We start from the raw sequence: 24,691 nt of genomic DNA, 5'->3' as shown, positions 1-24,691 counted from the left end.
ATTTCAGCACTAGGAACATGGGGTTGAATCTTAGAGAAGGTAGCTCAACCTCTATAAAGTATGTGTCAATCTTATGCTTTATAAGGGCTGTTGTATCAGCAACAATCATTAAGAGAAAATAATGTCGTTGTCGAAGCATTTGTTTAGGCCTAGGTTTAAGTGTTCTTGGTTAAAATGAATTAACCTATGTGAATTTGTTAGATAGGAAGGAAAATCAGTTAACAGCGCTTCCTGAAGCATTGGAGGTGAAACCCGTGAGGGCTAAAAGCTGTTTTTGTTTAAATAAAACATATGATGGAAAGAGGATGTTTAGGGGAATATCCGATCGTGATGATTATATGATGACTTTGGGTAAGCATGAACATAAGGTTAGTAATGGGAAATATAATGTAACTTTTGATGTTTCATTTAGTAAGAAGAGCAGGATTTTGATGTTGAGAGAAGTTTTTGCATGGTAATGTGATTATTGGGAATTTTAGAGATATTTAGGAATTTGTGGGGAGAAAGAATATATATTCTTACCCTATGGATGGAAAGGATGTTGTTACATGTTGAAGTTGAAGCTTCCATATGAGGTTTTTAAAATTAAAAGAGGGGAAGCATGGGGAAAGAGATAAATCTGATTCTGAAAGAGAGAAGTTTAATAGTCTGGAAGCCTACCATTGGAGGATAAGTCTAGGAGGGAAGTGGGGACTTTTTTCCATGGTATGGTGTAAAATTTGGGAAGATAACATAGATAATATTACCTATACTTTGAAGGGTGTTGCAAATGAAACGATAAGAGGGTTTAACCTTCTGTCAAGACTCAAAGGAGTATTGATAGATATCAATTTTGAATTTTTCACGTTTTTAAATGTTATGGTGATAGTTAGTATTTTGTGATGAATCAAAGGGGGGAAGTGATTCATTTTATATATAATTTTATATATAATTTTTAGTTGATATTGATGTTTTAATTTGAATGTGTTGTTTTGCAAAATATACTGTTTGGTCTTTTCTTTTCTTCCAGAAGCATATGGGGGAATGTGTAGAGGGGATTCAAATACTCAAACATGGACAATATGAAGGGACAATATGAAGGGACAATATGAAGGGACAATATGAAGGGACAATATGAATGGACTGGAGGAAGTGGAACAAGGAAGGTGTGGAAAGGTTCAGATTCCATCATCGAAGATGCATTGGAAGTCGACACTGCTGAGGAGATGAAGTGTAGTGGACTACATTCCAGTGTCTGCAATGATATATAGACATATTTGCATGTGTAATACATAATTTGTGTCATATTCTTTCTGTATTAATTTTTGAAGAATTATATTTGCTATTATTGGGTACATGTGGGGATCTCAGATGTTTTTGTTTATTTTGTGGATGCTTAGGGATTTTTACATTTACATTTAAGTCATTTAGCAGACACTCTTATCCAGAGCGACTTACAAATTGGTGCATTCACCCTATAGCCAGTGGGGTTAACCACTTTACAACAAATTTTTTTTTTTGGGGGGGGGGGGCTAGAAGGATTACTTCATCCTATCCCAGGTATTCCTTAAAGAGGTGGGGTTTCAAATGTCTCCGGAAGGTGGTGAGTGACTCCACTGTCCTGGCGTCGTGAGGGAGCTTGTTCCACCATTGGGGTGCCAGAGCAGCGAACAGTTTTGACTGGGCTGAGCGGGAACTATGCTTCCGCAGAGGAAGGGGAGCCAGCAGGCCAGAGGTGGATGAACGCAATGCCCTCGTTTGGGTGTAGGGACTGATCAGAGCCTGAAGGTACGGAGGTGCCGTTCCCCTCACTGCTCCATAGGCAAGCACCATGGTCTTGTAACGGATGCGAGCTTCAACTGGAAGCCAGTGGAGTGTGCGGAGGAGGGGGGTGACGTGAGAGAACTTGGGAAGGTTGAACACCAGACGGGCTGCGGCATTCTGGATGAGTTGTAGGGGTTTAATGGCACAGGCAGGGAGCCCAGCCAACAGCGAGTTGCAGTAATCCAGACGGGAGATGACAAGTGCCTGGATTAGGACCTGTGCCGCTTCCTGTGTAAGGCAGGGTCGTACTCTCCGAATGTTGTAGAGCATGAACCTGCAGGATCGGGTCACCGCCTTGATGTTAGCGGAGAACGACAGGGTGTTGTCCAGGGTCACGCCAAGGCTCTTCGCACTCTGGGAGGAGGACACAACGGAGTTGTCAACCATGATGGCGAGATCATGGAACGGGCAGTCCTTCCCCGGGAGGAAGAGCAGCTCCGTCTTGCCAGGGTTCAGCTTGAGGTGGTGATCCGTCATCCATACTGATATGTCGGCCAGACATGCAGAGATGCGATTCGCCACCTGGTTATCAGAAGGGGGAAAGGAGAAGATTAGTTGTGTATCGTCAGCGTAGCAATGATAGGAGAGGCCATGTGAGGATATGACAGAGCCAAGTGACTTGGTGTATAGGGAGAAAAGGAGAGGGCCTAGAACTGAGCCCTGGGGACACCAGTAGTGAGAGCACGTGGTGCGGAGACAGCTTCTCGCCACGCCACTTGGTAGGAGCGACCGGTCAGGTAGGACGCAATCCAGGAGTGAGCCGCGCCGGAGATGCCCAGCTCGGAGAGGGTGGAGAGGAGGATCTGATGGTTCACAGTATCAAAGGCAGCAGACAGGTCTAGAAGGACAAGAGCAGAGGAGAGAGAGTTAGCTTTAGCAGTGCGGAGAGCCTCCGTGACACAGAGAAGAGCAGTCTCAGTTGAATGACCAGTCCTGAAACCTGACTGGTTTGGATCAAGAAGGTCATTCTGAGAGAGATAGCAAGAGAGTTGGCTAAAGACGGCACGCTCAATAGTTTTGGAAAGAAAAGAAAGAAGGGATACTGGTCTGTAGTTGTTGACATCAGTGGGATCGAGTGTTGGTTTTTTGAGAAGGGGGTGCAACTCTCGCTCTCTTGAAGACGGAAGGGACATGGCCAGCGGTCAAGGATGAGTTGATCAGCGAGGTGAGGTAGGGGAGAAGGTCACCGGAGATGGTCTGGAGAAGAGAGGAGGGGATGGGGTCAAGCGGGCAGGTTGTTGGGCGGCCTGCAGTCACTAGTCGCAAGATTTTATCTGGAGAGAGAGGGGAGAAAGAAGTCAAAGCATAGGGTAGGGCAGTGTGAGCAGGACCAGCAGTGTCATTACACTTAACAAACGAGGATCGGATGTCGTCAACCTTCTTTTCAAAGTGGTTGACGAAGTCATCCACAGAGAGGGAGGCGGGGGGGATTCAGCAGTGAGGAGAATGTGACAAAGAGCTTCCTAGGGTTAGAGGCAAATACTTGGAATTTAGAGTGGTAGAAAGTGGCCTTAGCAGCAGAAACAGATGAAGAAAATGTAGAGAGGAGGGTGTGAAAAGATGCCAGGTCGGCAGGGAGTTTAGTTTTCTTCCATTTCTTCTCCGCTGCCCGGAGCTCTGTTCTGTGAGCTCGCAATGAGTCATCAAGCCACGGAGCTGGAGGGGAGGACCGAGCCGGCCGGGAGGATAGGGGACACAGGGAGTCAAAGGATGCAGAAAGGGAGGAGAGGAGGGTTGAGGAGGCAGAATCAGGAGATTGGAGGGAGAAGGATTGAGCAGAGGGAAGAGATGATAGGATGGAAGAGGAGAGAGTAGTGGGAGAGAGAGAGCGAAGGTTGCGGCGGCGCGTTACCATCTGTGTAGGGGCAGAGTGAGTAGTGTTGGAGGAGAGCGAGAGAGAAAAGGATACAAAGTAGTGGTCGGAGACATGGAGGGAGTTGCAGTGAGATTAGTAGAAGAGCAACATCTAGTAAAGATGAAGTCAAGCGTATTGCCTGCCTTGTGAGTAGGGGGGGACGGTGAGAGGGTGAGGTCAAAAGAGGAGAGGAGTGGAAAGAAGGAGGCAGAGAGAAATGAGTCAAATGTAGACGTAGGGAGGTTGAAATCCCCCAAAAATGTGAAGGGTGAGCCATCCTCAGGAAAGGAACTTATCAAGGCGTCAAGCTCATTGATGAACTCTCCAAGGGAACCTGGAGGGCGATAGATGACAAGGATATTAAGCTTAAATGGGCTAGTGACTGTGACAGCGTGGAATTCAAATGAGGAGATAGACAGATGGGTTAGGGGGAAAAATTGAGAATGACCACTTGGGAGAGATGAGGATTCCTGTGCCACCACCCCTCTGACCAGATGCTCTCGGGGTATGCGAGAACACATGGTCAGACGAGGAGAGAGCAGTAGGAGTAGCAGTGTTTTCAGTGGTAATCCATGTTTCCGTCAGCGCCAGGAAGTCGAGGGACTGGAGGGTAGCATAGGCTTGGATGAAGTCAGCCTTGTTGGCGGCAGAACGGCAGTTCCAGAGGCTGCCTGAGACCTGGAACTCCAGGTGTGTGGTGCGTGCAGGGACCACCAGGTTAGAGAGGCAGCAGCCACGCGGTGTGAGGCGTTTGTGTAGCCTGTGCGGAGAGGAGAGAACAGGGATAGGCAGAGGCATAGTTGACAGGCTGCAGCAGATGGCTACAATAATGCAGAGGAGATCGGAATGAAATGAACTAAACATCTGGGAAAGGAGAGAGCAGGCCTCCCTCACCAAAAAAAAATATAACTCTCCCAACTTCCACCTCAGAAACTATAATTGTTTCACTGAACCACCCGAATAAAACTCTCCCAACTTCCACTTTAGAAATTAGAATTGTTGTAAACTACAGCAGACTGTTATCAGTAGCTGTAATTAAGTACAGCAGCTACCAACCACCTAACGTTAATGCCTCGGATAATGAGGTTAGAAAAACAGCTGAATGGTGGCAGCTAGCTGGCTCAATCACAGGTACTCTTAAGCATGAAATAACATTGGAAACAACTAACCACAGTTGCTAAAAGTTACCAGTAGCTACCCGCTAGCTAGCTAGCTAGCTTTGTTGGTCCAAGTAGTGGGTAAGCTAGCCTCGGTGCTTCGCGGGGTCCGCCGAATACAATACTTAACCTACAATAATTACCTACAATAACCTACAATAACTACCTGAGTAAACTACCTATAATACCTAACTACAATACCGACCTACAATCTAAATACATGGTTTAAGCTTTACTCAACACCATATAAGAAGCCAAGCTTACCTTTCATAACGCAGCAATGATTAAACGTTGGGTAGCTAGCACAAAGATATTGTATTTAGCTACTACAGTACAGCCAGCTGGTAGTGTTGGCTAGCTAGCAATGGCTGCTGTGTTGACTTTGTTTGAAAAACGGCGTCGCTGCGAACGAATGTATCTGGCTAAAAGGATATTGTTTTTAGTTGCTACCGTTGCTAATAGCTACTCGCCAGCTAATCCAGGAGGTGAGTTAGCTAGCTAGCTTCGTGCTACACCCGGCACCGCCGAATACAAAAGTAACCTACAATAACTACACAACAACTACCCACAACAGCCCACGATGCCTACCTATACTACTTAATAATATACAGCCCACGATGCCTACCTATAATACCTAACTACAATCTAAATACATAGTTTAAGCCTTACTCGACAAAGCCCAAGCTATGTATAAAGCCAAACTGGCAGACTGCAATCAGTAGCTGTAATTAAGTACAGCAGCTACCAACCACCTAACGTTAATGCCTCGGAATGAGGTTAGAAAAACTGCTGAATGGTGGCAGCTAGCTGGCTCAATCACAGGTACTCTTAAGCGTGAAGTAACATTGGAAACAACTAACCACAGTTGCTAAAAGTTACCAGTAGCTACCCGCTAGCTAGCTAGCTAGCTTTGTTGGTCCAAGTAGTGGGTAAGCTAGCCTCGTGCTTCGCCGGGGTCCGCCGAATACAATACTTACCTACAATAATTACCTACAATAACCTACAATAACTACCTGAGTAAACTACCTATAATACCTAACTACAATACCTACCTACAATCTAAATACATGGTTTAAGCTTTACTCAACACCATATAAGAAGCCAAGCTTACCTCCTGCTAGAGAAAACACAACCTCTCCCGTATAGGCAGGGATAGAGAGAATCCACAGGAGGGTCCGATGGGTCGACCAGCCTGAATGTGGACATTTTTGATTGTATTTTGTTTGCTGAGGCTTTCATGTGTATTCAAATTGCATCATAGTTTAAAATGCATTGATAAAGATGTATGAATTGATCTGGAGTACTTAGGTGGTTGCCTGGGGCAGAGGAGCCGTGAGAGAATTTTTGTCTTGATTGATTGATGGATATTTGGAAAGAAAGCTGCCAGACAGGTTTTTCGCTCTCACACTCCATAAAGATTTGTTCATATTTCATAGAAAGGTATTTACACTCCATAGAAAAATGTGTTTTTGGTTTATTGTTAAAAGTTACTCAATAAGAGAAAAATTGTTATTTGTCATAAACCTATTCTTTTTGGTTTCGAGACTTAGTTAGTCTCGAAGGGGGGAAATATGTGGTATCTGAGGAATTTATGACTTTGCTAATGGTTTCAAATGGTCTTAGAGGATGTTGACTTAGCTTAAGGGGAGCACCTGGAGAGTAGTTTTATAGGGGCACCCCATAAAACAGAGGAAGTCTGTTAGGTGGAGTCCTGGGATTGGTCTGTAGGGGAAAACACCCATATTATGTTACATAGGGCATAGGATAAATACCACGGTTAAAACAGAGGATGGGGAGAATAACATATTACAGATTGGAGCCAGTTATTCTCCAGATATCGGCAGATATCTGTAAATTGACGCTGGAATCCTTTGATATAAATAAACCTTTATAATCAAAGTACAGTGTCAGCGGATTTCCTTGTTTTCACAGCATCTCAGCATAGTTTTCTCGACACCACACACACACTGCAGCAGGGATTTTGGCCCACTCCTCCATACAGACCTTCTCCAGATCCTTCAGGTTTCGGGGCTGTCGCTGGGCAATACAGACTTTCAGCTCCCTCCAAAGATGTTCTATTGGGTTCAGGTCTGGAGACTGGCTAGGCCACTCCAGGACCTTGAGATGCTTCTTACGGAGCCACCCCTTAGTTGCCCTGGGTGTGTTTCGGGTCGTTGTCATGCTGGAAGACCCAGCCACGACCCATCTTCAATGCTCTTACTGAGGGAAGGAGGTTGTTGGCCAAGATCTCGCGATACATGGCCCCATCCATCCTCCCCTCAATACGGTGCAGTCGTCCTGTCCATTTTGCAGAAAAGCATCCCCAAAGAATGATGTTTCCACCTCCATGCTTCACGGTTGGGATGGTGTTCTTGGGGTTGTACTCATCCTTCTTCTTCCTCCAAACACGGCGAGTGGAGTTTAGACCAAAAAGCTCTATTTTTGTCTCATCAGACCACATGACCTTCTCCCATTCCTCCTCTGGATCATCCAGATGGTCATTGGCAAACTTCAGATGGGCCTGGACATGCGCTGGCTTGAGCAGGGGGACCTTGCATGTGCTGCAGGATTTTAATCCATGATGGCGTAGTGTGTTACTAATGGTTTTCTTTGAGACTGTGGTACCAGCTCTCTTCAGGTCATTGACCAGGTCCTGCCGTGTAGTTCTGGGCTGATCCCTCACCTTCCTCATGATCATTGATGCCCCACGAGGTGAGATCTTGCATGGAGCCCCAGACCGAGGGTGATTGACCGTCATCTTGAACTTCTTCCATTTTCTAATAATTGCGCCAACAGTTGTTGCCTTCTCACCAAGCTGCTTGCCTATTGTCCTGTAGCCCATCCCAGCCTTGTGCAGGTCTACAATTTTATCCCTGATGTCCTTACACAGCTCTCTGGTCTTGGCCATTGTGGAGAGGTTGGAGTCTGTTTGATTGAGTGTGTGGACAGGGGTCTTTTATACAGGTAACGAGTTCAAACAGGTGCAGTTAATACAGGTAATGAGTGGAGAACAGGAGGGCTTCTTAAAGAAAAACTAACAGGTCTGTGAGAGCCGGAATTCTTACTGGTTGGTAGGTGATCAAATACTTATGTCATGCAATAAAATGCAAATGAATTACTTAAAAATCATACAATGTGATTTTCTGGATTTTTGTTTTAGATTCCGTCTCTCACAGTTGAAGTGTACCTATGATAAAAATTACAGACCTCTACATGCTTTGTAAGTAGGAAAACCTGCAAAATCGGCAGTGTATCAAATACTTGTTCTCCCCACTGTAGGTGTGCTTATCATACCTCAAGTAGATCCATCATAACTGGAAATTAAAAAAAACCTGGCCCTGATTGTAAAATGAGACAAGATTTCCATTGTTTTGCAACAAGTAAACAATGTTAATAAAAGTGTAATGTGGTATCTGAACTCACTTTTCAGTGTTTACAACATATGAGTGTATTCTGTTAGCATGTCTTCACTAGATCGATTAGAAATGCTGTAAAATATGTAATACAAAAGCGTAATATGTGGTATTTCTTCCCTCAAGATATCAGGAAATGAGTCCTACATTCAGCGATGTGCTTTCCATAACAGATGTGTTGAAAGTTGACGATAATGTCGTCTTCTACACAGTTGGCGAAGGTAGCTTTTTTTTTTACTTCTATGCTGTATACCTCCATTTAAGACCTTACATCTCCAGTATATCACAAACTATATCACAAATGATAAAAACATCAGAGTGGTGAATGCAACATGTCTGTAATGACAATATCGCAATGTATCACTGATGACAGGTATCACAGTGTGGGGCAGTAAGAACAGTAGGAACCTGGTGTCGTGACGTGACTTACTTTAATGTATGACTGTTATTTATCGAATCACCTATTTATGTTTAATTGTCACTCGGTTAAATGAATAATGTAACAATTAACTCATTAGGAATTTGGGGCACCACGGAAGAAGTTGTTTAATGAATTAAACTCTTAGAAGATATATATGTCGATAACAGTCACTTATTAAATAATGACCTCTTATCAGTCTCATTCTGAATGTCGCATAATCCTTGAACCTGCAAGAACCCTAACCTTATTGATGAATCAGCAATACACAAATTGGCTTAATTATTTATTTACTAACTAAATAATAACACAATACAAACACACACACATAGGTTGTTGATTACTAACGTAATACAATGAAAACAGGTCCCTAGTGGACTGGACTAACATCAGCATGAATGCTTGGGTAGAAGGAGGGACAGAGTGGAAGGGAGAGAGAGATTCAAACTATCGTGGTTACTTTCGAGACCACAGTAATCATAATACTTATGTACCCTAATAATGCTCATTCGGATTAGAAATGCAACATGTATTTACGTGTAGCTGTCCTCAATAGTTGAGTTGATGATGTAGGACTCTGGTTTTTCCACCAGAGATCCCAATGTCCTTGGTAGAGTTTCTGGTCGTAGTGCTGGTTAGAATGGATACTTCAGATGTACCAGCGGTTGTCGGAGAGGAATTGTCCTTTCCAACTCATGTCTTGAGTGAAAGTTCTCTAGACGACTGTACATGCCAGCTACAGACTGAAATGATAAGGTCTAGTGCATTGTCTTCTTCTTCACCTCGTGTAGAGGTTGAGAGTTTCAGAGTTTCTCCATTTCAAACGTGTGGACTAACATCTCACGTTTTCTGGTCTTTCTGGTCTTGTAGAAATTCAACCATTTGCAACATTTAGCTCACGCTTCACGTCTGCTGGTCTAAAGGTTGATTTGTTTTTCAAGGCTTTTTATGCACTCGGGGTAAAAGGGGCGTTCCATTATGTTTACATGATTTCTGATGTCACTCGGGGCGTGACTAGTCAAAAACGATTATCTCATTAGAAGACCAAAATCACATTCCTATCTTCACCAAAATACTTTCATACTTAATCATATATTTTATACAACATTTAGATGTCAACTTGATAGATAGAATATGTACACGTTCCGAGTTACAGTTATTACTTGATACCATCCTTAATGACAAAATAATAAACAATATGACATGATTATTCTTAGATTCCCACTGACCATTTCCCACATTCTTTTAAGTAGGAATATTGTTTCATTATCCACTTTTGGATGTTGGAGTCTTGGCAGGAAGACTTCCTTTGTCTCACAGGGAAATTCTTTCTTCCCATACTAGAGACCAAAATGAGTCATTTTCTGCAAACTATTTATGAACGGCTGTTACAGTGGTTTGCGAAAGTATTCACCCCCCTTGGCATTTTTCCTATTTTGTTGCCTTACAACCTGGAATTCAAATGAATTTTGGGGGGGATAGTATCATTTGATTTACACAACATGCCTACCACTTTGAAGATGCAAATACTTTTTTGGGGTGAAACAAACAGAAAACTTGAGTGTGCATAACTATTCACCCCCCCAACGTCAATACTTTGTAGAGCCACCTTTTGCAGCAATTACAGCTGCAAGTCTTTTGGGGTATGTCTCAATAAGCTTGGAACATCTAGGCACTGGGATTTTTGCCCATTCTTCAAGGCAAAACTGCTCCAGCTCCTTCAAGTTGGATGGGTTCAGCAAACTTTAAGTCATACCACAGATTCTCAATTGGATTGAGGTCTGGGCTTTGACTAGGCCATTCCAAGACATTTAAATGTTTCCCCTTAAACCACTCGAGTGTTGCTTTAGCAGTATGCTTAGGGTCATTGTCCTGCTGGAAGGTGAACCTCCGTCCCAGTCTCAAATCTCTGGAAGATGGAAACAGGTTTCCCTCAAGAATTTCCCTGTATTTAGCGCCATCCATCATTCCTTCAATTCTGACCAGTTTCCCAGTCCCTGCCGATGAAAAACATCCCCACAACATGATGCTGCCACCACCATACTTCACTGTGGGGGTGGTGTTCTCGGGGTGATGAGAGGTGTTGGGTTTGCGCCAGACATAGCGTTTCCTTGATAGCGAAAAAGCTCAATTTTAGTCTCATCTGACCAGAGTACCTTCTTCCATATGTTTGGGGAGTCTCCCACATGCCTTTTGGCGAACACCACTCTTCCGTAAAGCCCAGCTCTGTGGAGTGTACGGCTTAAAGTGGTCCTATTGACAGATACTCCAATCTCCGCTGTGGAGTTTTGCAGCTCCTTCAGGGTTATCTTTGGTCTCTTTGTTGCCTCTCTGATTAATGCCCTCCTTGCCTGGTCCGTCAGTTTTGGTGGGTGGCCCTCTCTTGGCAGGTTTGTTGTGGTGCCATATTCTTTCAATTTTTTTATATTGGATTTAATGGTGCTCCCTGGGATGTTCAAAGTTTTTGATATTTTTTTATAACCCCAACCCTGATCCGTACTTCTCCACAACTTTGTCCCTGACCTGTTTGGAGAGCTTCTTGGTGACGCTTGCTTGGTGGTGCCCCGTGCTTAGTGGTGTTGCAGACTCTGAGGCCTTTCAAAATAGATGTATATATACTGAAATCATGTGACACTTAGATTGCACACAGGTGGACCTAATTTAACTATTTATGTGACTTCTGAAGGTAATTGGTTGCACCAGATCTTATTTAGGGTGATTTGAAGGAGTCAGGCGCAGGAGGGTAAATCACAGAATAACAGGATTTATTCTGGAATACAGAGTTAAGCAGTAATGCGTCAAAACAGCTCCAGCAGCATGCCGACACTGGCCTCCTGGGACGGCCAGGAGGACGCGGAGCAGGGCGAGCCGGATGGCGATGGTGGAAATCCTGCAACAGGGAGGGATCGAGGATATCCCTCACCGGGACCCAGCACCGCCCCTCTGGACCGTACCCCTCCCACTCCATTTGGTACTGAAGGCCCCCCACCCGATGCCTCGAATCCAGGATGAAACGGACGGAGTACGCCGGGGCCCCCTCGATGTCCAAAGGAGGCGGAGAGACCTCCTGCACCTCAGACTCCTGGAGCGGACCAGCCACTACCGGCCTGAGGAGAGACACATGGAACGAGGGTTTAATACAATAATCTGGCGGGAGTAATAACCTATAGGTAACCTAGTTTATTCTCCCCAGGACTTTGAACGGCCCCACAAACCGTGGGCTCAGCTTCCGGCAGGGCAGGCTGAGGGGCAGATTCCAGGTCGAGAGCCAGACCCGATCACCCAGTACAAAGACCGGGGCCTCACTGCGGTGGCGGTCAGCGTTGGCCTTCTGACGAGGCACGGCGCATTGGAGGTGGATGTGAGCGGCGTTCCACGTCTCCTCCGCGCGCCGAAATCAGTCATCCACCGCAGGAGCCTCGGTCTGGCTCTGATGCCACGGTGCCAGAACCGGTTGATAACCTAAAACACATTGGAATGGCATTAGGTTAGTGGAGGAGTGACAGAGAGAGTTCTGGGCATATTCGGCCCATGGCAAGAACACCAACCACTCCCCCGGCCGATCCTGGCAGTAGGACCGCAGGAATCTACCCACATCCTGATTCACCCGTTCCACCTGCCCATTAGACTCGGGGTGAAAACCAGAGGTCAGGCTTAGCCAAGGTAGGCCACCAGTACTTTCCGGTCAGGCAGCGCACTGTACGACTGATACCTGGGTGACCAGAGGAAGTGTGTGTCCAATAGACAGATGGTCACGGACAAGAGCAGGCACGTACTGCTGCCCAGCTGGACACTGAGGTGGAGATGGCTCTGTGCGTAACGCCTGCTCTATATCCACGTCCATCGCCCATACTACCAGCGCCACAATGCAGGAGGCCGGGAGTATGGGGGTATTGTCTCTGGCCCTCTCCTCTGTGTCGTACAGCCGTGACAGTGCGCCTGCCTTCACGTTATTCGTACCCGGTATGATAGTGTAAAATCAAACTGGGTGAAGAATAGGGTCCACCTGGCCTGGCGAGGGTTCAGCCTCCTCGCTGCCCAGATGTACTCCAGGTTACGGTGGTCCGTCCAGACGAGGAAAGGGTGTTTCGCCCCCTCGAGCCAATGCCTCCACACGGTCAGGGCTCGGACAACAGCCAACAGCTCCCGATCACCAACGTTGTAGTTCTGCTTCGCCGGGCTGAGCTTCTTGGAGAAGAAGGCACAGGGGTGGAGCTTGGGTGGCGTGCCCGAGCGTTGATACAGGACCGTGCCTATCCCTACCTCGGACACATCCACCTCCAATACGAACGGTAGTGATGGATCGGGGTTGGCCAGTACCGGGGCTGAGGTGAACAGACCCCTCAGGTTACTGAAGGCCCCTGTCACCCTCAGCAGACCAGCGGAGCCGGGACGGCCCACCCTTCAACAGAGATGTGATGGGAGCTGCGACCTTGCCAAAGCCCCGAATAAACCTCTGATAGTAGTTGGCAAAGCCAATAAAGCGCTGCACCTCCTTTACCGTTGTGGGAGTCGGCCAATTACGCATGGCTGAAATGCGATCTCCCTCCATCTCCACACCTGAGGTGGTAATGCGGTATCCGAGGTAGGAGACAGACTGTTGGAAAAACAGACACTTTTCTGCCTTGGCATAAAGGTCATGTTCCAACAGTCGGGCCAGCACTTTGCGAACCAGGGACACATGCTCGGCACGCGTAGCGGAATACACCAGAATGTCATCGATGTAGACCACTACACCGCGACCAAGCATGTCCCGAAACACCTCGTTCACAAAGGACTGGAAGACGGATGGAGCATTCATCACCGTAAGGCATCACCAGGTATTCGTAATGCCCAGTGGTTGTGCTGAATGCTGTCTTCCACTTGTCCCCCTCTCCACTCGTCCCCCTCTCCACTCGTCCCCCTCTCGGACACGCACCAGGTTGTACGCACTCCGGAGATCTAATTTTGTGAAGAAGCGCGCCCCATGCATTGATTCGATCACAGATGGAATGAGGGGTAGAGGATAACTAAATTGTATCGTTCCCTTGTTCAGTGATCGGTAATCAATGCAAGGGCGCAGACCTCCGTCTTTCTTCTTCACAAAACGGGCAGGCCCCGTCCAGGTCGTGTGGTCATTAGATCATGTAGTGTTCCTGTGCGCGCATTTGTGTCCCCACAGATGAGCACATTTCCCTGGGACTGGAAATGGCACATCTCTTCCTCAAGGGTGGGGAATATCTCCTCTGAGTAATATGGGGATTCTGAGGGGGGATATATATTGTTGTTATATAGATATGACATTTGTTTATTGTTAATCTCCCTGTGACCCAGGTGGCCAGTAAAGAGGTGACCAGGGACGAGCCTAAAGTCCTAGCAGTGGCCAGCGTGTCCAATCTGATGGTGATGGTGGAGCCTGAGGCAGGGGTGTACGAGGGCCCCCTCAGCCAGCAGCCCAGCCTAATGGCTGTGGATGAGCAGGTAAGACTTTGGTTCCATCCCACATAGCACCTTATTCTCTATTTAGAGCATTACTTTTGACCAGGGCCCATAGGGTTCTGGTCAAAAGTAGAGCACTATATAGCCAATTGAACTTAATTGACATTATTATATTATCAAACTGCTAGCTCAAGTGTTTCATATGGGAAGACGTCACTGGGACTTCCTGGTTAAATAAAGGTTAGATTTTTTTAAAAGAAGGATAATATAGAAATCTATTTGTTGGTCTCATCTGAATGTCTTCTTTGTAGAGTTATGTCCCTTTTGTCTGTCTCTCATTTTTTTTATTTGAATGCACTCACTGTAGCTCTTTGCAATTATTTTTCAATGAAAAGTGCATTATAAATTAAATGTATTATTATTGTTCTCTGTAGTGACTGTAACATCTGTCTCCAGGTTAACTCAGTGGGAGTGACGTCCCTCACCGTCACAGCAACACTGAAAGACTTTACTGGCATGGAGGTGACTGGACTGGAGGGAAACACCACCATGCTCTTCGACAGCTGCTGGGCTAACTTCACAGATCTGGCCATCCTCACCAGTGGTATGCCCTCTCAGCAAATGATTAAAGAACAGTCTAGAGTTACAACTATGCACTCCATTGTAGTCACATAGGGCAATGGGTCCTTTACAATTTCCTGTTTTATTTTTATTATATTTGAAAGGGTATGCTTCACCACTTATTACAATTGTCAATGATACAAATAACTGTCAATTGTAAAATCATAACATAATCTAAATGTTTTACACACATCAATTCCATCTATCTCCGTTTCAACATGCTCATGTCTTTTTCCATCCTCTGTAGGTGAGGACATGACCCTGGCCTTCACTCTGATCAACTGGAACACTCAGTCGTGATCCTTCTCTGTCAAGGCCACCCTGAGCACTGTGACCCCTCTGGCTAGCATTGAGTCACCCACCACCACCTCCACTGCAGGCCCAGACACTACCACAGATATGGTCTCCAACACTGACTCTAACAGCATCTTTGACTCCAGCTCTGCTCTCTCATCAGGCACGCTCTGTCTGGTTAGCGTTATCTATGCACTGAGCCTCCTGTTTCTAGGGACGTAAGACTTTAAGTTCTGGTCTAGTCTGTAAGGATGTTACAAATACCTAAGAATTATGAATAAGTCCATGTAATGAAGGACATTTCTGGAATATTCTTTGAAATAATGCACATAATGGGATGAAATCAGATGTTGATTTTTTTTTTTCAATTTCTTTATGTATTTTAAATTAATATATTCATGCATATCATGTTCTGTAGGCTACCTCTTTTTGGGTCCATGACAGTGTTTGTTCTGAAAAAATATATACTGTATCAGGAGAATACCCAGATGCAGACAGTGTTGAAACAACAAAAGTTTATTACAAAAACAGGGGGCAGGCAAACGACAGGTCAAGGGCAGGCAGAGGTCAGTAATCCAGATCAGAGTCCAAAAGGTACAGAACGGCAGGCAGTCTCAGGGTCAGGGCAGGCAGAATGGTCAAAACCGGGAAAACTAGAAAACAGGAACTTGAAAAAGACAGGCGCAAGGGGAAAAACGCTGGTAGGCTTGACGAAACAAAACGAACTGGCAACAGACAAACAGAGAACACAGTTATAAATACACTGGGGATAATGGGGAAGATGGGAGACACCTGGAGGGGGATGGAGACAATCACAAAGACAGGTGAAACAGATCAGGGTGTGACCATTTTTACAATAACAAACCAGAAAACAGACAGATTTGGAGCTTCTGTTGATGAATCTATTACTTTAACTATCCTACTGTGTAATGTTTAGTGATTGTTGAATCCAAATTATCTTTCTATTAAATGCTATTGTTGAAACATCACAAAATGGGACTTATTTATTTGTTCCTGATTCCACCTTCCAACATGGAGATGTATCGCTCAGTTTTTGGATCAACTTACTGTTATACTTTTTTTGCAGTGGTACTTAAGTAAAATGTAAAAAGTACTACTTAAGTAGTTTTTTGGCGTATCTGTACTTGACTATTTCAACTTTCACTTTTACTTCACTACATTGCTAATGAAAATAATTTACTTTTTACTCCATACATTTTCCCTGACGCCGAAAAGTACTCGTTACATTTCGAATGCTTAGGACAGAAAAATTGTCCAATTCAGGCACTTATCAAGAGAATATCCCTGGTCATCCCTACTACCACAGATCTGGCAGACTCACTAAACACACATTTGTAAATGTTGGAGTGTGCCCCTGCCTATCCGTAAATGAACAAGTAAATGGTGCCATCTGGTTTGCTTAATATAAGGAATTTGAAATTATTTATACTTTTACTTTTTAGTATATTTTAGCAATTACATTTACTTTTGATACTGCTGTGACTTGCTTCCATTCAGCCACAAGAGCGTTAGTGAGGTCGGGCACTGATGTTAAGCGATTAGGCCTGGCTTGCAGTCGGCATTCCAATTCATCCCAAAGGTGTTCGATGGGGTTGAGGTCAAGGCTCTGTGCAGGCCAGTCAAGTTCTTCCACACCGATCTCGACAAAGCATTTCTGTACGGACCTCGCTTTGTGCATGGAGGCATTGTCATGCTGAAACAGGAAAGGGCCTTCCCCAAACTGTTGCTACAAAGTTTTTCTTCTTCACTAGAACTAAGGGGCCTAGCCGAACCATAAAAAGTAGCCCCAGACCATTTTTCCTCCTCCACCAAACTTTAAAGTTGGCACTATGCATTGGGGCAGGTAGCGTTCTCCTGGCATCCGCCAAACCCAGATTAGTCCGTCGGACTGCCAGATGGTGAAGTGTGATTCATCACTCCAGAGAACACGTTTACAATGCTCCAGAGTCCAATGGCGGAGAGCTTTACACCACTCCAGCCGACACTTGGCATTGCGCTTGGTGATCTTAGGCTTGTGTGCAGCTGCTCGGCCATGGAAACCCATTTCAAGAACCTCCCGACAAACAGTTATTGTGCTGATGTTGCTTCCAGAGGCAGTTTGGAACTCGGTAGTAAGTGTTGCAACAACCGAGGACAAGCGATTTTTACGCGCTATGTGCTTCAGCACTCGGCGGTCCCGTTCTTTGAGCTTGTGTGGCCTACCACTTCGTGGCTGATCCATTGTTGCTCCTAGACGCTTACACTTCACAATAACAGCACTTAGAGTTGACGAGGCAGCTTTAGCAGGGCAGAAATTTGACGAACTGACTTGTTGGAAAGGTGGCATGCTATGACGGTGCCACGCTGAAAGTCACTGAGCTCTTCAGTAAGGCCATTCTACTGGCAATGTTTGTCTATGGAGATTACATGGCTGTGTGATCAATTTTATACACCCTTCAGCAACGGATGTGGCGGAAATAGCCGAATCCATTAATTTGAAGGGATGTGTCCACATACTTTTGTTTATACAGTATAGTTTATATTTAAAACCAAATACTTTTAGACTTTTACTCAAGTACTGGGTGACTTTCACTTTTACTTGAGTCATTTTCTATTAAAGTATCTTTACTCTTACTCAAGTATGACAATTGGGAGTCCTACTTTTTCCACCACTGCTCTTTTGAAGTGGATGCTTGTCATGCGGACGTATGATAAGATGCTGTCCTTGGTGCTGAAAGCAGCATCGAAAGTTGTTTTATTTCTGTTCAAGAGCATGCGTAGTTTATTCACTAGGGGGCGGAAGACTCCATAAATTGTAATAGGCCCTTTCTTGAGGAATGCGCTGGAATGGCTGGAGAGACTCAATCATGTCTGGATATTAGATGTAGCCTAATGTCAACAAGGAATGCTGTTGATATGAATAATTTCTTAATACAACAGAACTCACCGTTGATGTTTAAGAACTGTGTCATGGGAAGGAGAGGTGAATGTGCCAACATTTGAAGTGAACAGAATACACGAATGAATGTGAAGAAGTACACCTGCTGAAGGTAACACATGATAGCTAAGAAATACATGACGGCTGTTTTGAAGTCTGTTGTGTCAGGCTCCTGGACGTCTTTGTATTTGACCATGTCTTTACCAGAATAGTAAACTAGGACATGATGCTTTGATTGCTTTCCTACCTTGATGATATGTTAGAACCCGCTGGCCCACTATTAGCAGCGAGTGAGTACCAAGCTGGGCGTGTTTTTGCGCTACTTTTAGCCCAGTTGACGATTCGATGTAGTGCACACTGTGAAAGTCGTCACTTGTTGAAAGTGGATGAAGAGTCCAGCTTCGATAGTGCCCGTGGTCCCTCCGCCACATATTAGGCATCTACTCTGCCACATATTAGGCATTTCGCTGAGGTTTTTTATCAATCTATTTCTTGTTGAAGATTATGGATTTCTATCAAATAACCACATTTTACGCGGTCCTCACATGTGCATGGGATTTACCATGTTTTCAGTCATTTACTATTTTCCTTCCGTCTGCCTCAAAGAGCAGCAAGGTGCCGAAGGGATTTGATGTACAAGAGGCAAAATATTTCAAAGATATCTACTCATCCTCATCATCATCCTCATCGAATGAGCGGCATTACAAGGGTGGTCTCAAAGATTCAATTGAACCACACGACTACATGCTTTCAATTTATAAGACTTTCTCTACAGCCGAAAAATTGGGGCTAAACGCAAGTTTCTTTAGGTCATCAAAAGTAGCTAACACTATAGCAAGTTTTGTGGATATCGGACAAGGTATGTAAAACCATTTAAGACACGTTTAAAATAGCAGTTTACGTTGCGAATGTTTCTCTCATTCACTCACCATGCTGTAGCCTAGTAACTGTGTTATGAATGTTTGTGTAATGGAGCCACATTCCTGACTGTCTGTGTCTGACTATATGTGTCAGTCATGTTTTATCTCTAGTGAATAGAAAATCCCTAATCTACAATCAATCTACAAGATTGAACTAATCCTCCATTTAATGCTAAAATACTCATATTTGCAGCCTATTATATTATAGGTGGACTGTTTTGAAATTGTCATTGTGATTTTCATAAACTGAAGATAAACAATGGAAAAAAATCCTATTGCATGAAAGTAATCTCTTTAAAGAATGCTCTGCCCCGAAAAAGTATCTGACTGCAATTATTTAATGCCTTTCACAGATGACCTCCCACTCTCCCCTTTGCGAAGACAGCAGTATCTGTTTGACGTCTCAACCCTTTCAGACAGAGCCGAGGTGCTGGGGGCTGAGCTGAGGATATACACCAAAGTGTCTGGGAATTTCAGGATGTCGGAAACAGAGCCAGTGGAAATTCAGCTACTCTCCTGCCGCTCTCAGCAGCTGCTGGATTCCAGAGCGTTGGATCTTCAGGAGTCCCATCGGCCCAGATGGGAGGTGTTGGATGTGTGGGAAATATTTAAGGACAGGGATCACCTCACACAGGGGAGCCAGTTCTGTCTGGAGGTCAAGGCCATGCTGGACAACCCTGAGAGGGAGCTTGACTTGCATCATCTGGGCTTTCACCGAAATGGTCGCTCACAGCAAAAGAAGGCAATTTTAGTGGTGTTCACCAGGTCCAAGAAGAGACAGACCCTTTTCAGCGAAAGGAGAGAAAGAAGGACATTGATGGGCCCTGGGGAAAAGGGGAAAGAGAGGGACCCTCGTTCTAATTCCAAAGCCAGCCGGAGACGCAGGATGGTGATATTGAAGAATCGCCACGGGAAGAGGCATGGCAAAAAGTCAAAATCGAGATGCAGCAAGAAGCCGTTGCACGTGAACTTCAGAGAGTTGGGCTGGGACGATTGGATCATCGCTCCTCTGGATTACGAGGCGTACCACTGTGAGGGCGTGTGTGACTTTCCTCTGAGGTCACATCTAGAGCCCACAAACCATGCCATCATCCAGACCCTTATGAATTCTATGAACCCCAGCAACATGCCTCCTAGCTGCTGTGCCCCGTCCAAACTCAGCCCTATCAGTATTCTCTACATCGACTCAGGAAATAATGTGGTGTATAAGCAGTATGAGGACATGGTGGTTGAGTCGTGTGGTTGTAGGTAATGCCTTTTTGGAAAGGCTGTGTGTTGAGTGGGAATGAAATGTGATCCTCAGGGCCTGTCTGGTGTGAAGGCAATACTTTAAGCTACCAGATAACTAGGGATGCGTCCCAATTGGCACCCTATTTGCTATGTAGTGCACTGCTTTTGATCCATAGGGCTCTGGTCAAAAGTAGAGCACTATATAGGCAATAAGGTGTCATTTGGTACGCAGGTGAACATAGAGCATTTTCTAATATTGTAAAATGGTGTGGTGGGATTAATAAGCACCTGCCCCAAACTAATTCATGTTCATTTCTTCTTCCCTGGTCTGGTTCTTAGTTTAAGCCTGGCAAGTGAGGCTACTTCTTCCCTGAACCCTGTCACATGTTTTTATTTACCAATTAACGGGAGGGACACCTCCAAACGCCCAGCAAATGACTGAAAAAAAAAAGTAGTCATATCAATGTAAAAACATCAGTCAAATAGCAGAAGTCCGTTCATGGCTCCTTGACTTGGCCTTTGACTCGAGAGGATGCTTGAGTGCTACTCAGAAGGTAAAGCCTTATTGAGCTGCAACGTCTGTGTACTTCAAGTGCACGTCCACCATAAATGCCCCCAGGCTTAGCCTACTTAGCCAAGGGCTCAGCATGTGTGCCAAATGGCACCCTATTCCCTATATAGTGTAGTGCACACAATATATATGGTTACATTTGGGACGTAGTCATGTTGTGGTTAGAATACAAGGTGAAAAAATTATGCCCATGGGCCTTTTCCTGTAATGCACTGATATTCATATTACCATATGTAAGTACTTGATATGGAAATTATAATTTATGTTCTATCAATAAGTTATTATATTTTTGTTGTTGGAGTTTGCTGTTGGGGTTTAACACCTATCGTGTTTTGGTCCTGTACAAGATTGTACTTCAGGTCCCATAAATGAACAACAAGTTGGAAGGCTTAACAAAGTCTTCATAAACCCTGTGTAGATGCTTCAGAACTTATTTATTAATAAGAACATTCATACTATGAAAAAGCTAACATACTGTATGGGGTTTGTAAAGCATCTATGAAGAACTTATAAATTATGGCTTCAGAAAGTCTTAAAAGTTGTTGTTTGTTTAAAGAGGGACAATATTTCAAAACTTTTAAGATTGTATTTTGTAAACCTGATGGTGTAGATTAGAACAAGCAAAGAATGAGGGAGCCTTAACTGTTAAAATAGGAAATGATCACCAGTCAGAAAAAAGACCCCTGTGTTTTTGTAATGATATGCTGCTCCAGAGTTTATGGATCTGTTATAGCCTGTTTTATAATATTTTAGAGTAATCTTTGTTGGATTTGTATTTTATTTCACTTCTATTGTATTTTACTTTCTATTTTCTACTGGAACTCAAAACCAATGAATTTAATCTTCTTTCACAATTTTAAAACAAAAGGTACATTTACACATTTGTATTGGTGATACTGTCCTGACACTGTGCAAAAAAAATTAATGAGATCTAATTATTATTCAAATACAATTGTAAGAAAATACATACATTATGACAAATTAATGATAACAACAATCAATGAAATTATTTAACCAAATGATATATTCATTTTTTTTTTTACAAGTTAAGGTTACATGTTTTATGTAATAGTATATTAAATTATCTTTTGTATTATGTATTTTGATTATATTTTCCAAAATATGTGTATCATTGCTGTTTGAACTGATTTGCTTTACTTGATTGTGCAGTGTCACTATAGTCCAGTGGCGGTCGCTGACGTTTAAGATGAGGGAGGACGATTATTTTCTTTATGAGCATGGCCTGATTTCTATTACAGCATATTGGATGACTGTAATTCATATTCCATTCACCCAGCTCAGTGAAACATCGATAGGTTTAGGCTACTACATGATACTCAAATTTTCCCTGTACCCATCATGAGGTTGCTACAACCTAGCCTATGAATGAAAGTTTACAACGTAGGTGCACAGGTCGATTAATCAACGTGACAGACAGTAACACATACAATACCGCCTTGAACATTATTGCTTGCATCTTGCTGATCTAGGGTGTAATCATTAGTCCAACAGTTGCAAACGAGAGTTTCTATTGGACAAATTCAGAAATGTTTATCCCCTTTTCGTTCCGTTTGCTTCCGTTTCAGAAATGTTTTTCAACAGAATCGGTGGAATGAATACACCCCTGATCACACGCAAACACAGTTCACTTTCATAACACCCACATACAAACAGCATGATCATTTTGCTCATTATATAATTCCTTCTCGCATCTATGCACTCTCCTCCTCTTACCTTTTCCCTTCACTTGTGGACTTCCGTGCACAACACATCAGCTGTCTGTGACCAGGCGAAAAAACCTTTCCAAGCCAAACCTTCATATCATAACCGCTTACCGCTACACACAGCCTACCTATATCGCCGTAGCTACTAGAACTAATGTGTTAGTAAACCCGCTACAATCATGCAGTACAGTGTACAGTCAGCAAGCAGTTTAGCAGTTACACTGGCGGTCCCCGTTGGCAATAAATTAATACAATCAAAAGCTTACCTTGACTTGGAAGAGTTCCAATGTTGGATAGCCATAGCCAGCTAGCAAACATAGCCTCCTTCTCTGTTTGAGCCGGGTGTTTGAGTAGGCTATAATAGCTAGCTGCATTTGCTAGCTAAGTGAAAGTAAAAGTGAACAAAAAATATATCTTGCTTCTCCTTTTAAAGAAATGAATTAGTTCAAAACTGTTCAACTATTGTCTTTCTCTCTCTTTGAGTCAACTACTCACCAAATGTTTTGCACTGCAGTGCTAGCAAGCTGTAGCTTATGCTTTCAGTACTAGATGCATTCTCTGATCCTTTGATTGGGTGGACAACATGTCAGTTCATGCTGCAACAGCTTTGATATGTTGGAGGATGTCCTCCGGAAGTTGTCATAATTACTGTGTAAGTCTATGGAAGGGGGTGATTACCATGAGCCTCCTAGGTTTTGTATTGAAGTCAGTACCCAGCGGAGGACAAAAACTAGCTGTCCTCCGGCTATACCATGGTGCTACCCTACAGAGTGCTGTTGAGGCTACTGTAGACCTTCATTGAAAAACAGTGTTTTTTAATAAATTATTTGGTGACGTCAATGTTAAAAAGTAGTATTGTACATTTCCATGTTTTTTATTGTATTTTCCACACACAAAAAAGAGAGAGCAGAGACTTGACCCATAAACAATATGAATATGTTTTATTCAAAACTGTTGGCATTGAGAGATAGTTGAATGGTTTGAGTGACAGTTTGTGGGGTGAAAGGGGATAAAACCCTATATTCCATGGGTGGGCTGTATGTGTATGTGTCTGTCTGTAGAGGGGCGGAAGAGGGACAAACAAATTGGTTGGTGAGGTGTGGTGGGCAGATGCATGGCCTGACCCTTAGTATAGAGCTACATTCAGGCCTCAGTCCTGCAGACAATGGTAAGAGAGGATCCTAACATGAGATTTGAGCATGCCTTTTCCCACAGGCCAAAGGTGAAGTGGCCTATTGTCTCTGTGGCCTGTGTGCATTCTACAAGGTACACATCCACTAATAAATAGGTTGGCAATTAAGAGAAAGAGGGGGACAAGGGAAAGGAATGTGTGTGATGCTTTCTGCAGCCCTCCCCTGCCTTTCTCTGTGCAGAATTGCACCCTGTCCCAACCGGCCCTAAACGACAAGTAAGATATAAAAAGAGGAGGCTACTTCAAGCCAGCTGCCCTGGTCAGCCATTGGAGAACAAAAGATCGGAATGTGACATTTCTATAGGGGTATCAGGAGGCCTTTTCGACTGTGTCTGTCTCAATGGAGCCATTTTGCTCTGAGTTAGCTAAATATCTGTGAAGAAACAAAGTGGATTGTTATTTCATGCTGGATTCAGTCATGGAAATTACAGTTGACTTCAATTGAGATAACACTGACAGCTAAGGGACAAGGTTTTATTTCAAAGAGATTCCTAATATGTTTTACTTTTCTCCAATGAAAATGTTCTCAAACTGTATCCAAATTTGCATTGAATTCCATTGTAGGTTTTAGACACTCGATATCTTTCCTCAAACACGTGTCTCTCTTGTTAAGCTAACAGGCAAAAGTGATCTCTCTTGGCCTGGACCTCTGTGTTTGCTCTTCTTAAACCTCCTTTTGAATGGCTTTAAAGTGGAAGTATTTTCTACAGAGGAGTCAAATGGCAGCAACCCCTGAGCCCTCTAATTGTTACAGAGGTGGAAAAGAGGGATTGCACAGTCGAGTGAGTAAGCAAAGTGATGGAGGAGGTCTATTTTGATAGCATGAGGTCAGAGGGAGGCTCACTAATCCAGGGAGAGAGGGGTCTTCTGTGGGTCATTGCTGTTAGCATACACTATCCTCTTGAGCATACCCAGCACTACCTGCTGGGAGAAGCAGATTCTGGGCTCGACTCATCCAGCCACACTGAGCGAGTGTCTGACAGAACTTGATCCAACACTGTAGGACACTGTCCACATCTTAAATCCCTATCCCTGAATCTGTCTAAAACTCTGTTACGAAATCATCCTGAATGCTTACTATTTCAATGTTTGTTTTACACGTATTATCTTTAACGTTCTATTGTCTCTGGTAGAGTT

At 44.1% G+C, this 24,691-nt stretch overlaps 1 protein-coding gene and 1 pseudogene across 1 annotated transcript; both read left to right on the top strand.

Annotated features, from left to right (window-relative positions):
* LOC121585400 overlaps nucleotides 1-15,201 on the top strand; it is an 80,269-nt pseudogene extending 65,068 nt beyond the window's left edge.
* Nucleotides 15,202-18,348: 3,147 nt separating this feature from the next.
* On the top strand, nucleotides 18,349-21,683 carry gdf6b (growth differentiation factor 6b). The gene is made up of 2 exons (XM_041901854.1): nucleotides 18,349-18,776; nucleotides 19,191-21,683. Exons 1-2 carry the CDS (start codon nucleotides 18,422-18,424, stop codon nucleotides 20,087-20,089), a joined length of 1,254 nt encoding a protein of 417 aa, XP_041757788.1. The 5' UTR covers nucleotides 18,349-18,421; the 3' UTR covers nucleotides 20,090-21,683.
* The last annotated feature ends 3,008 nt before the right edge of the window (nucleotides 21,684-24,691 follow it).

The sequence above is a fragment of the Coregonus clupeaformis genome, chromosome 17 (genome assembly GCF_020615455.1).
Source record: "Coregonus clupeaformis isolate EN_2021a chromosome 17, ASM2061545v1, whole genome shotgun sequence".
NCBI lineage: Eukaryota > Metazoa > Chordata > Actinopteri > Salmoniformes > Salmonidae > Coregonus > Coregonus clupeaformis.
This window is presented reverse-complemented; position numbering and strand designations above follow the sequence as displayed.

Excerpts from the sequence above, each read along its gene's own strand:
- gdf6b (XM_041901854.1), top strand. The coding sequence starts at position 18,422 with ATGGATTTCTATCAAATAACCACATTTTACGCGGTCCTCACATGTGCA. Across the intron at positions 18,777-19,190 it reads TTTTGTGGATATCGGACAAG|ATGACCTCCCACTCTCCCCT; the intron begins GTATGTAAAACC and ends TGCCTTTCACAG.